Below are 14,401 nucleotides of genomic sequence, written 5' to 3'. Positions count from 1 at the left end.
CTTAACAGCGCAAAGTGTGACCTCAAGTGGTTAAGACATTCTGGCTTTATTTATGATCTCGTGGATAAGTTGTTGAACTCTTGGAGAAATTCTTGTAGGCCAGCCACTTTGGTGAATGTTCATATTTTCTTCATTTGTGGGTAATGGCTATCAGTGTGGGTTGCCAGCCAAAGATCCTAAAGCCTTAGAAATGTCTTTATAAAGGTTTCCAGTCTGATAGTTGATAATTAATTTGTGATGTTTAGCTTTACATCATAATATGTGTTAACATTAGCTTTCTTCATGTCAGACAGGTTCTGCTTAATTAATAACCTTTTTTTTTTCGGTCCAACAGTAATGAGGATAGCACAGGAAGTGAAACTGACTAAAGAAACGTTCTTAAACACAGTTTATGTATGATTTAACAAGGTGAGCAAATTTATTTTTCATGTGATGCCAGGATTTTTCAGACTCCCTACATAAAATAAACAACTTTGTACCTCTGGTTGGATTTCTGACCCATGTGAACTAAAATCCATCCCCCTCTACACAACCATAAATGAACCTTCCTTCACAAAGTTGTGGAACAAAGTGAGCCGTCAACTCCACGCAGGTATTTGCAAGGCAAAGTGTATGAAAATAATCCCACAACAGAAGCTGTATAGCACAGCTTGAGTTTGTCGTCAGGTAGCTACGTTACAATGAGGCTTTTTACAGTTCAGTGTAGGCGCAGAGGTCACACATGTCGTTGCCTGGCACACCGGAGCAGGAAGAGGAGGAGGGCGCGCACTTTGGAATAATTCATTTTGGTCGCGCGTGTTTTACGCACACACACGCGTGCCCCTCCCTCTTTATGTCAATATTGGATCAGAGCAACGCACCGCGCGACAGGTGTCTGCGCCCAGAGGATCCACTAACAGGGGAGGAGAAAGGAGGACGGAGGAGTGAGGGGGGAGCGTGGGGAAGTATAAAAGGTGCATACCTGTCACAAAACGCACACATTCAATGCGTGGGAAAGGTGGGGACCAAGCGTGCACATTTCCCTTCCTTTATTGCTTTACGTCGTCTAAAGGTAGGCCGTAAGTTCATGGAGAGCATCAATTCTTTCAGTAGTTTCCAGGTGCTATTCTATATTTTTCTAACTTATTTTACTTTTTAAAACCTTTCCCCCTTTCAGACACTGGAGAAGAGAAACGCCAGCTGCTATGTTCCAGAACAGCATCACGCTGCACCATTTGTGACTTTTCCTCACGTTTCTCTGTATTTGCTTCACGTTGAGCCTCACGTACAATACCTGAAGATGAAGTTTTGTTCGTTCGGCTCGCGTTACGCAGGTACGGGTGGGCATCTGGAAAAGGCACGAAGTTTGACGTTTGGACTTGGACTGCGCAAAAGAGATGAATGCTGCTCAAAACTCTTCTTCCAGTCATTTTATCTGATATCATTGCACTAAAATTGATAAGAAGCACCAGTATGACTCATAAAGTTATATAAAAACCGAAAGAAAATGCATAAAGAGTAAAGTTAGAGCCAGTATTTCATCTGAGATCTCCATGATGTTAATTCTTTTAGTAACTGCCACCAGGTGTGTTGCAGGCTTTATTCCACTGAGCAGGTATATTGTCTTATTTGCATACAGCTGGCAGCAGTTACTGCTCTAAAGAAAGCAGCTCAGACTAACTCATTGTTTCCACAGTTTTTAGATGAAAGAAAGCAGCTAAGACTAATGTCGTTTCCAAAGTTTGAAGAGTATAGTTTTTTCCAGTAAAATTTTTGTAGGTACCATCAGAGCAACTTTTAGCCAACATTTTCTTTGTAGTCTCATATGAAGAAGTAAAAGATGCAAATGTATGATTGTAAACCTATGTCTCGTATATGTACATTGAATTCTATTTGAACTGTAAACCAGTACAAAAAAACCCCAAAACAAAAACAAAAAAAACCAGACCACCGATCAGTCCCACCTGTGCTGAAGAGGCTGACATTTACCAGGACCTGGGGGTGATAATCTCTTGATCTCCCTCCTTTAGTGTGCTTTTGATAACCATTTTCCCATTGGCAAATTAATGGAGCATGTATTTTTTTTCCACTGTGGGGATCTGCTCATCACTAATCAATTTCTGCGTAACAAAGCCAGACCTCAGGCGGGCCAGAGAGGTGGCCTTAACAGGAGGTTATGTTAATCTTTAACTAAACATTAACTGCACACACACACACACACACAGATCTGGTACAAGCCATCTGTCATCAGGATGCTATGCTGAAGTATTCAACAATTGCTGCTTCTATGCCATTCATTAATACGTTTTTCTATATTTAGCATAATGCAAACAGTTTTATTTGTTTGATAATACATTATTTTGTTTTTCTTAACATAATGTTTTGTACACAAGAGCTACTTATAACTGGAGATGATACTAAATATTTACTACACATGTCCATCTAAAAATACTTGAAAAAATGTATTGCTTGAAAGTGACCTTAGGGTTTGTCAAAAAAAACTGACATCAAGCCACGTCTACCAGTTTGTCTTCTTTTATGTTATTCATATTATAACCCTAATATTGTCTTCATGTCTCCTTTAAATCCCCATCATCATTTATTGTTCCAGAAAACACCTATAGCCTCATCTTGTCATTAGAAAGCCTGACTTCACCTGCATGTCAGGCTTTACCTGAGAGCCTCTTTGCCTCTGCTTTATTCTGCAGTCAATATTTGCTTAAAGCCAGTGGAAGGTGGATGGCTTACACTCCTTAGTATCCTGGTTACTTTGCTTCCATTTTAAAACGGCTGTCCTAACTGGTCCTTGCTTTTGCTACACCCATCCTTCCAGCTCCCAGTTGTTGTGTTAACCTGCAGAAGTCGTTTGTTTAAGACTAAAGGTGAAGACTGACCGACTGAAAATACTGCTGTTATCCAAAATAGACAATTTTTTTTGTATTAAAGTTGCATGATGTTTATTTAGTGCCATACAAACATAACTAAAGTGCCCTCCTTCAATAGTTTTCATATTTTTCACTTTGTAGCCACAAACTTAAGTGTGTTTTATTTAGATTTATATGACAGAATAGCACAATGTAAAGTATAATTGTGGCATAGAAAAGAAAAAATCCTGGTTTCAGAAGCCTTGAAAAATACAAACCTGAAAAGTGCGGCATGCATTTGTTTTCAGCCATGGTGAGAAGGTACTTTCTCACCATGAAATTAGTTACAGCTGCTGCTCTTTTACACTTCCAGATGCTCGCATCCAGTAATTAATATTTTTGTCCAATCTTCTTTGCAAAATAAGCCAAGATTGGAAGGATTTTGTAAAACCCCCTTAAATAATGACCTTCCTGTTGTTATTGTTCCATAAAGGTCAGATTTGTAGCACGCACAACAATTAGCTGTTCAACAATTAGTTGGGAGAACAACTCCCACCTGAGTTGTTCTCTCAGGTGGGAGATCCACAGCTCTCCCCCTTGAGCTGTGGATCTCTCCAGATCCTCCAAAGATACAATACAACTCTTTGCTACTTTTCTAATGAATGGTCCCCTTGTTTGGCATGTTAGCTTAGATGGCTATGTTTTGAACATCCATGCTACACATTTACAGATGTTGGCTTGAATAATGCTCAATGAGACGCTTAAAGCTTTGAATAGTGATTTATAAGCCCCACTGTAACACTTTCTGCAATTTTATAGCTGAGTTTTCAGATGTGTTCCTTATGCTGATTTTCATTCATCTTTTCTAACAAACCAGTAAGATCTTCAGAAATAGTGGTAGTTACATTAAAATAAGTTACACACAAGTAGACTATTTACTATGTAGGTGACTTTGGAAGGCAATTCGTTGCACTGAATTTTACTTAGGGGTAACAGAATAAAGGAAGTGGAGTGTATATATACATCAGACTTTACAGATTCTTATTTATTTGTAGTCCATCACATAAAATAACAATAAAATACATTACCGTTTTTGGCTGTAACGTGGCAAAAAATGAGAAGTAATAGTTTGAATTTCATTGCAAGGCTTTCTAAGCTCTCTGTTAGAAAAATACATCATGCATACCTTTACCCACTTTATGTTATTGTTTTATGTTGTTGTATCTTTCTGTTTGATATTTTCTACAACTACCAAAATCTTTATTTTGCATTAAGTTTCTCTTCAGAAGGTCTCCCTTTCTTTTAACACTGGAATTACCCAATAAACTGGCAATTTACAAAATTCAGCTAACACATGTCTGCCCCTGACTGTTGAATTGTTTCATTTCATTACGTCTTCTACTGTCTTCAGTGACCCTTTAAACTCTGCTCTGCTGGGCCTCACTGAGGCATTAGCAGCACTTGTATCTCTGCAGCATCAACATGATTGCATTTGTGGTGCCTGTCCAACTCTGTTGTGCTATCTGTTTATGGTGGAGTAAGTGCTACCCAGAGGCTGTGCTAATTCATTTGTGTGTGTGTGTGCTGCCTGTTGGCTGTTTCCTCTGACAGTTACTGATAATGAAGAGTCATGCAAATGCCAAAGGGTTGCTCTGTCTCCCAGGAGATGCCTCGTTTTGCTCTCCGATGCTGTAACACTGAATGAGCAATGATCAAAGAGGATCTGGCCTTGGAAAAGTTTTCTTTTAGACCTTAAGAGAGTGTGTTTTAGCACTGACATCTGGTCTTACACTATACGGCTAAATGTTCTCCATTACAAAATAAACTGAGAGTGCAGACAGCCTTGTGTGGGTGTCTGTCGTCACCCTTTAATACAGACAGCGTTTCTGTTTTCCCATTTCCAACACCAATGGTGACTCATGGAGGCTATCATAGGAAATGTTCAAACCTATCGAATATTCTCTCAGTGTTTTTCTGTCCAGCTGCTTAGGTGTCCAGCAAGTGGAGGTGGGATGAGCAGATGTCCTGCTCACATCATCCTTACCTGGATTAGTCCCCATGGTAACGTTCCAGCTGGAGGAGGGCATTTGCTCAGGGCAATCTACATGTTGGAGTGCTTGTGTGTGTGGATATACAAAGAGTTTGTATGTGGGGGTGTGCGTGCGTGTGCGTGTGTGTGGGGGGTGGGCGTGTGTGTGCGCATGTCCGTGTGGGTACAAAGAAGCAAATGGTAGTAATTAAGTCTAAGATCCCAACATGAATGTTGAAATAACAATTCAAATAATCAGGAATATTTTGTCATCTTTGCGTAAAACTTGTGCAGTACCTTCTGAGCAAACAAAAAGAAAATGAAAACCTGTCATACAGAATTCTTGGAAACAGAGACAGCAATTGGCAACATGTAAAGAGTAAAAACATTTATTTACCAAAGAAATTGAATTAATTTTAGGTTATTTGTATAGGACCAATTCCCAACAACTGATATCTTGAGGCACTTAACAAAAAATAATTTCACTTCAATCACAAACACATTCCAGTTTATTAAACCCAGTTAATTATTTAAAGTAAAAAATTAAAAAGTTTCTAAGGAAATCCAGCAGATTGCATGAAGTTAATCAGCTTGCGGCAATCACTCCACTTGGCCACCATGTTGGGACAGTAGACAATTGCTTGCATTGTGTCGTTGACTTAACAGCAATCCCTTATGCTGAACATCCGTAGTGACAGTGACGAGGAAAACCTCACTATTAACAGGCAGAAAACTCCAACAAAACCAGAACCTGGCTCAGTGCAAGACGCCATCTACCACCATTGACTGAGGGTTTGAGAAGACAGAACAGACACACAAAATAAAGAACTGATGTAGGATTATTTTGAACAATAAAACGGTAGTTTAAGGCAGCATTATCACAAATGTGTATAAAGAAAAGTGACTAGACCTGTCACTCCAAAGTTTAAAACAGGGTGGATGCAACCTACTAAAGGCCTTCTTTAAGCATGTTACGTTCTCCCTCAAACAGGCCCAAACTTTTAACCTGGAGACAACCTATTTATGTTTGGAGTCTCTAAATAAAAGGCAGTTCCTCTAAATTTGAGACAAAGGCCATCAGCCAGAAGAAGGCAAATTCTATTGTATTGGCCCACTAGGTTTTACAAGCACACTGGTTTCCTCCTGTGGTTGACTGGTGGCCTGTTTAGGGTAGACTTTGCCTCTTGCCCCATGACCAGTGGAGACAGGTACCTGCCCCATTTATTTATAAATGATCAAAATGAAGATGACAACATTTAAGTTCTGGACAGAGACAAGTAAAAAGCACCACAGTTTTAAGCTGTTGCTTTACATTTTTCCATTGTAAATGAAGTAAAAACATATGAATACCATATATATATGAATGAAGCACTAACTGGTAGATGAGATGAGTCATTTGACCAGTTTAAACACATGAATGGACTTGTTATGCAGCCAGATAAGGATTCAAAGTAGAACTACACAGTGCTAGTTCTGTACTGGACTCCACTGACCCCCCACACATGCAAATTCCCCCCTCCCAGCTGTATTTCACAGGGAAATGAGTTGTTGAGGTGTGTTACTTCTGGGTTACATTTTTCAGAATAGAACCAGAGGTTCAGACAAAGTATAATTTTCAAAGTCATGGGTAGAGTTAGGAGTACAGATAGGAGTCAGAAGTAAAACATTTTATTATCGTTATTTATTGTGTAGGGCTGTGTGAGTAACGAAGTAGGGATGATTCATTTAATCAAACCTGATAGAGGAAAAAGGAAAGTCCCAACCCCCAAGACAAACACACAGAGTCCCGATTGTTCAGGCAATACACGCTCTGTTTTAATTATTTTCAGTGGATGCAACATTAAAATTTAATAACTGTAATGTAATAGAAACTTGCCATCATGTTTCCTTGTTTTTTGTCTGTAAAGCAAGACAGGTTGAGGCAACCTGACAAGGTAAACAGAGTTGTACCTCACACCATGAGTAATGTAAGCACACACACACATGCACACACCGGCACACAACATCTGTGTCTATATCAGCCTTTCACCTGCTCATCACCTGCTCCGGGTGCAAGCAGGCTGACACACACTAATGGACACACATGTAGAGAGAAGGACAATGAACGGGCTAACATCAGACAAAGAGAAAGCTGTTCATACAAGTAAACAGCCCACATACCCTACAGGTGAAAACCCTTGCTCCGCAGATGACCAAAGTTACTAAGAACTCCATCAAATACAATATTCAGGGAGAGAAGAAGGATTTTAAAAACTGAATTTATGAATGCATGAAGTCCAGGAAACCAACAGATGTCTAAAAGTTTAATCAGCAACAAATCCGCATATTAATTCTGCAGAATGTCACCATCAGCTTGAAAGAGAAGGTAGTTTCTTTGATGAAATTATTTCACTTTAAGGAGAAATCCATACAAATTTAAGTAGATAACAAAAGGAAAAGCGAATGTTTCAATTATTTGCAATATAAAGGGATTTGTACTCTTTCCCCACCAGAATGCCATGCAGATAATTGCCACCAGATGTCACTGATGCTAAAGAAAACACATGTCCAAACTCAAAAATGCATCTCAACGCTTGGGATTTAATATCCATTATTTTCACAGTTTAAATAAATAAACTATTGCAGTTAAATCTTGCAATAAACATATGTTGATTTTTATATGGAAAAAACTAAATGAAATAGCAACACAAAACAATGCTATAATGCTTTTAGAATGATCTAATCCATAACATAAGCAACCCAGGGTGATTATTAAAGTAAAAAGCTTACCATTACAGCCATGCATTTGTTTAAAACTACACTAAATTTATATTTCTGTTGCACTTGACTTATCCATCTAATTACCTTTAAAAAAAAATGCCATTAGTAAGGTTTAAAATTTAACAACATTCAGAATGAAATCATAAGAAAAACGAGGAAAATACTGTAGTTACAGTTAATTTTTTATTAGAATACAAGACACAGTTGTTGCCACCCATTTGAACGATAAGTAACCCTCTTAAGCTAAGAATATTATATGAGACCACTTTGATAAGAAATAATTTCCAACAATATCACCATTTATTTACTCTGCTATAATTTATAGAAGCGTGTCTAGCCAATCTGACATCATAATCTTCTAATTTGCACAATATAATCTAGAATAATCTACATTCCTGTATCTTCTTGTTATATTCACATCTCATGAACTCACCCCACAAATTTCCAGTAGGATTTAGGCTTCATGACTGATATGTCATAAAACAAGACAGGTTTTGCATACTGAACCATTCCTGTGTTGATCTAAATACATGTTTTATTTCCATATTGTTTGTATGTCTGTTAAGTACTTTACTGACCAATTCTAATGTACCAATAGATCTCTTAATATAATATTTTGGGACACGATCTTACTAAAAGATCATGTGACAACTCACTTTTCAGTTTTCTAGCAGAGGCTACCAAATTTCTTTTGATAAAGGTCAGAGTTGAGGTTAGGCTTAAGACACCACACCTTCATGTCCGTGAAAAATAAACAGACATGAAGGTCATCACATATTGGCCACCCTATTAGACTGTTGGCACAAAGCTCATTTTTAAAATTTGGCTCCTTTGTTTCATACCAAATCCACCTTGAGAGTTTAATGCCAAAAATATTAATCTTAATTTTATCCAGTAAAGAGCACAGTTGTAAGGGAAACAGGGTTTGAAAAACTCCACGCTTGTATTTGCAATGGTCAGGTAAAAAAAGCATTTTTTTCTAGAGTGATTTCCATGCAACCAGTTAGCATGTATAGATAACATATCCTAGTTATTATAGAGCCAAGTTGGTTCATAAGATAAAATGAGACATTAAGACCCTTCCTCCCACCATAAATCCTTCGCCAACTCCGATGCTTTGTAAGGTGGCATAATAATCAATGGTACTCATCAAGCCCAGTGGCCACTGGCTATGTTATTTCATATTTATACCTTGGTGATAGAGGAAGACACAAATTAAAAGTTGTTTAAAAAAAATAGATAATTTTAAAAATGTAAGGTATAAATAAGGAAAATGCTTCATGTCTGTTTATTTTAAAGAGATTATTATGATTGTCAATCATTGTGCAACTGACAACAGTGTTAAAAATATTTTTTGTAAAACATGTTTTTACATGATTGAATAAATATACTTGGAGTCATGCTCAATAAATTAGAATATGCATTTGAATTACACTTATTTGTCATATTAAATGTACATTTTGAACGCGTTTAACTTAGTGAAATAAGTTACTGAAATAAATGAACTTTATTAATTGAACATGATTGTAAATTACAGGTTTGTTTTCATCTAAAATGTTCTGTGGGAGATTATACTGCTATGCTACAATAAAAGACGCATCATGTTTTGTTGTTGGAATGAACCCAAATGCATTCAGGAGGAAGGTACAATCCTGATTAAAATATTTTAATAAGAAAACCAGTTGAACAAACTTACGAATAACTATGTTCAAATTCCATTTAAATTAAAAAAGTTTTTTTTGATCACAAAGGGAAATTAAATCACACAAATTTGAAACATGAAGGACAGATACTGTATGTCATACATTGAGGATTCAAAAGGGCAACCACAGGAAACATGATGGACAACAACAGGAGAATCCAGCAAGCAGTGTTTAAAAAACACAGAGCGTACAGGAGTACTGAGGAACAGGTGAGTGAAATTAACTGAATGCAATGCAACTGAGAAGTGTGAACTGGGGCAATGAGGACAACTGTTACAAATAAACAGCAATGTCAAATGCTAGAACCTAGTAAACCATAATAAAAACAGAGCACAAAATAATACTAAATGTAATACTCAAAACAAGGGAAACACAGTGACATAACAGGCCAGCAAACAGAAGGAAATAACATGATAGTATAATAAAACACTAAAGCTAAACATCAAGGTGACTGAAAAAAACGTTAAGTCCTAAAATTAAGTTGTAATATTTTTTTCCATGTTTACTTGCAGTGCTAGTTACAGTGACTGAACTTGTGCTAATAATACTTGAAGTATCTTCAAATTATACTTGGTTTAGTTCTAAATTTGCATCTCCATTCTCCATGTCTCACCAGGTCATTATGTCTTATTGTCATGGGTGTAGTAATTGTCTCAGCTCTGTGTAAGAAGGGAGGTAAAAGACACAAATAACCCAAATTCTCCTGGGCAGAGCCAGTGAAACCTTCACTGCATTAGTGCATCACTTCCTCCAGCTGACCAGCATACCCTGGTACAGAAGGAAATAGGCTCTGTAAATGAAATCAACACACACCCAAGTACTCACTGTGTGGGACGCCTAAACCCCTTTCCCCACCCAGAGTTTAGGATTCAGTTTACCTACAGCAGACAGAGTGGGGATCAGCTCCCAGAATGTCTCTATTATCCCGCTACACCAATCAAACTGTCGTGTCAGTGCGTTGCCATTGTATAGTCCCAGGTCAGGTTGCCAACAACCATGGCTGCCGTATTGATGACTAAGTCAGTTTGGGGCTCTGAGGACAATGGTGCTCTGGAGCCTCCACAAAGCACCAGGCTAATGCTGCCCTTTCAGGCGGCCTGCTCAGCTGCTGAGTGTGCAAGGCTGCTGGGCAAATGGAGCGACGCAGGTCCAGGGGGCCCAGCCCTATAAAAACACAGGCGAGGGTCTCCTCCCCGACATTGATTATACTGGATCTGTCCCACCTCAGTACTGTCTGTAAGTATGCCCACATGTTGCCTCAAACTTAGCTACAAGAAAGCAGATACAGTGGTGGGGAGATGGGTATGAATGACTGGGGTGGAGCCCAACAGGAAGCAAGATGCTAACATATACTTTGCATCACATAGGCTGCTGATGGATGTACTTTATGATCTTTTGTTTTCAGAGATAAGCCTGGGTATTTATGGATATACAATTAATATTATTATCTATTTTTTATGTATCTATCTAATACCTTAGAGAATTTGTAATAAGAATGCTTTAAGGGTTTTTAGTGAGCTTATGTTCTGTTTGAAAACAAGTTTTTTTAGGCTAGCAATATACAATTTTTTTTACACCAGTGATTATTTATTGATAAAGCGGTTGTCTGTAGAAAAATAATGGGCATGCAAAAAGATTTTTTAAAATATATCTTATTACTATTTGCTTTTGCTTATCATTTTAGTTTTGGATTGTTATCCTTTTGAAACAAGAAGGGACACTTGAATTTTTGAAAAATTTGTGTTGTTTTATTTGATTTTTCTATTAATTTAAGCTAGAGCCCCCTCCCCCTGCTTTAAGCTCGTCATGTTTATAATGTGGCTATATAGTATCTGCTTTAACACACAAAGAAAACTTGCTCTTTCTTGGATAAAACTCACAACTGATGGACACTTTTTGTTGTGAATGAAATGTATGTTTTTCACCCCATTTTGCAGAGAAGCACCCCTCAAAGGGAGAAGCAGCAGCCATGAACCCTCAACAGATGGAGCAGATGGGCCAGTTCAGGATCACAGTCTGGGAGGAGGAGAACTTCCAGGGCAAGCGCTGTGAGTTCATGCTGGAGTGCCAGAACATCATGGAGAGGGGCTTCAACAAGATCCGCTCCATTAAGGTTGAGAACGGACCGTAAGTTAGCTCTCCGATGGATTCCTGTTGCTCAGATACGCTTGTCTTTAACTCCTGGTGTTCACAATTCACTATTTTTGTTTTTTGTGTGAATTACCTGCCAGCCCAGCTAACAATAAAGGTTAGCTTTACCAATGCAGATTTGCACCACATCAATGCTAGACATCAGCCATGCCTATATTAACAATGCAGCTGTCAAAAAGTATGGCAGTTTCATAATTCTTCTTAAATATTTAAAAATATATGCATTGGGATTTTCTAAGCTAAAGCAAAATACATTTCTATTGATTTGCTTTAAAAAGTCTGATATGAAGAGATATTGTCCAAACAAAGATCTAATAACAAAAAAATGTACATAAACATAGAAAATACAACCTGTGTTTTTATTACACTGATATTTGGTATGCATCACGTGTGTATACGCATCCAAGCATGACCCTGTTTTTGATAAAAGCTGGCTGTGAGCAGCTGCTGGCTGCTAGCCAGAACGGCTGCCTGGCTGACTGACTGACTGCTGATCAGATAAGGCGCCCTGGGTGCAGCAGCACTGCACAGCTTAATGTTTGCTTTGTGTGAGACGATGACAAAAGAAGCTGCATTCTGTTTTTATGCGAGACCAAATTGTGGGTGTTGGGCTCTACCTATCACAGGCGGACAGTTTTAGAGTCATTTGTTATCTGAACCAAGTTTTCTGGACTGTTTTTGTAGCATTCTGTTTTTCAGTTCCTCTGATCCTTACTTCTCTCTGCTGTTCAGGTGGGTGGGCTATGAGTACCCAGAGTTTCAGGGACAGCAGTTTATCCTGGAGAAGGGCGATTATCCTCGCTATGAGGCCTGGAGTGGAAACAGCAGCTACAGAACCGAGCACATGCTTTCCTTCAGACCCATTAAGTGTGCCGTGAGTCCTCCCTCACTCACTTCTCTTTTCCATCTGTATTTATAAAAATGCCCCTCCTCATTCCTTTGAATACTCTGCATATGTTGAAATAATTTCATTTTGGTTTTAGTCTTGTGCATCAAATCATAGCAAGCAGCCATGTAATCCAAACATAATGAAATCTGCAGACATGCTTACTCTAATTTATTTAGTATTGCTTGAAAGAAAAAGGATTCAATGTTGGATGGTGTTTTTTCTTTCAGTATCAACAAAGGAATATTAGTAGCTATTTTGACGTCTCATTGCAAAAGTCTTAAATATGTATAAATGTGTTCTCTGCAGAACCACAGTGACAGCAAGGTGACCCTGTATGAGTGTGAGGACTTCCAGGGCCGTAAGTTTGAGATGTGCGATGACTACCCCTCCCTACAGGCCATGGGTTGGTGCAGCAAGGAGGTGCCCTCCATGAAAGTCAACTCAGGAGCGTAAGTCTCTCTTCATCCCGTCTCCTAATTTTTTTTTGTCTTTGTAATTTGCGTTTGTCCTTGTTGTAGGCCTAACTTTTTCAGTCAGTGTAATTTTTCTCTTATGTTTCTATTATTGTGTCATTTTCTATAGATTTAGATTTTTTTTGGTATAACTTAGGGGGAATTTAGGATGCTAACTCCTTCCAAAGCACCACCATTTATGACTGTATTAACCTGAAAATGTATACAATCAATAAAATCTTCTAAAGTTGCCACTTTGTTCCCTGAATTCTTCTGAATCCTCAAGCTTTCACTTCACTTTGCTTGTTCTGTTCCTTTATGCAGCTGGGTGGCCTATCAGTTCCCTGGTTACCGTGGCTACCAGTACATCCTGGAGAGAGACAGACACCAAGGCGAGTACAGAAACTACAACGAGTTCAGCACCCAGGCTCACACCAACCAGGTGCAGTCCATTCGTAGGATCCAGCACTAGATCTTCACACTGCCTGCCTGAACCAACTTAAAAAAAAATAAAAATAAAAAAAAAAGAAACTTTCTTTCTAATTGCTTCCTCACCTCGAACCCTGGACAGACCTCTGTCACAGAACAGTAGAGTAACTCTTTCTATCACTCTGTGGCTCTGGATGTATGGATATACACTTATACTACCATGCTGAACCATGTTCTTGAAATAGGAAATAAAGGTTTTTCTTCCAAACTAGAGGCCGTTTGTTGGTATTCTTTATTTTTTTCATCTCCAATAAATTTTTTTTTCATCTTAATTTGGTGATTCATTCCATGGCAACGTCAGAGCCCATTTAGCTTTGTGAGCAAGGCTGCTATCAAAGTTAGATATTGATTTGTATTTATCGAGGACATATCTAGCCTTTCATGGAGAGATTTGATTCTGTTCGGCTTTAGGATGTGTAGTGTTATTCTTGTCATACTGTATTCTTATTTCCAATAAACGAGAGCATGAGATTACTTTTGTTTCTATTATTTGTATACCAACTGTTACAATTTGCATACATTTAAAAAAAAAATAAAGTTGATATGTAGTAGTTGGCAACTTTATAAACTGAGCCCATCCATTCTTTATAGATGTATCTGGCACAGATATGTGGGAGAAAACGTTTTGCTTTTGCATTAGCAACACAAACTAACTTAAAAGGTCCAAAATAAAGAAATATAACAGCCAATAGGGGAGAATTTAGTTTCTTCCTATGCATTATAGTGTTGCAACATACAGAGAAAGGGAACTTTGATTGTTTTATTCTAGATCATCCAGATTACCATTTAGTTTAACTCACTCCTAATGTTCTGTAGGACTTTGGTCTAGGCAGTGGAGTCTTTGCATTGTTGTTGGTTTGGGAAACCCCCTTTTCAGTGCCCCTGCAGCATCACACACCCATCCATTCACAAACTAAACCTCCTCTGTTAAAAATCGTAACTGTTTAACATTTTATTATTTAGAAATGTTGAAAAGTAAAAGAGAAAACATTTTTGCTTTATAGAGAAGGAGAGTGGAGGCATAGTGATTTGGTAATGTTGTTGTTTTGAATCACAAACTGCATTAAGAGGAATCAATGATCAAT

General features: G+C 38.1%; 1 protein-coding gene across 1 annotated transcript; it reads left to right on the top strand.

Annotated features, from left to right (window-relative positions):
- Positions 1 to 10,510: 10,510 nt before the first annotated feature.
- Positions 10,511 to 13,790, top strand: cryba2b (crystallin, beta A2b). Its single transcript, XM_028022175.1, has 5 exons — positions 10,511 to 10,571; positions 11,273 to 11,462; positions 12,219 to 12,360; positions 12,682 to 12,824; positions 13,152 to 13,790. Exons 2-5 carry the CDS (start codon positions 11,305 to 11,307, stop codon positions 13,297 to 13,299), a joined length of 591 nt encoding a protein of 196 aa, XP_027877976.1. The 5' UTR covers positions 10,511 to 10,571; positions 11,273 to 11,304; the 3' UTR covers positions 13,300 to 13,790.
- The last annotated feature ends 611 nt before the right edge of the window (positions 13,791 to 14,401 follow it).

This window comes from Xiphophorus couchianus, chromosome 7, assembly GCF_001444195.1.
Source record: "Xiphophorus couchianus chromosome 7, X_couchianus-1.0, whole genome shotgun sequence".
NCBI lineage: Eukaryota > Metazoa > Chordata > Actinopteri > Cyprinodontiformes > Poeciliidae > Xiphophorus > Xiphophorus couchianus.
Note: the sequence above shows the minus strand (reverse complement) of the source record. Positions and strands in the feature narration are given on the sequence as shown.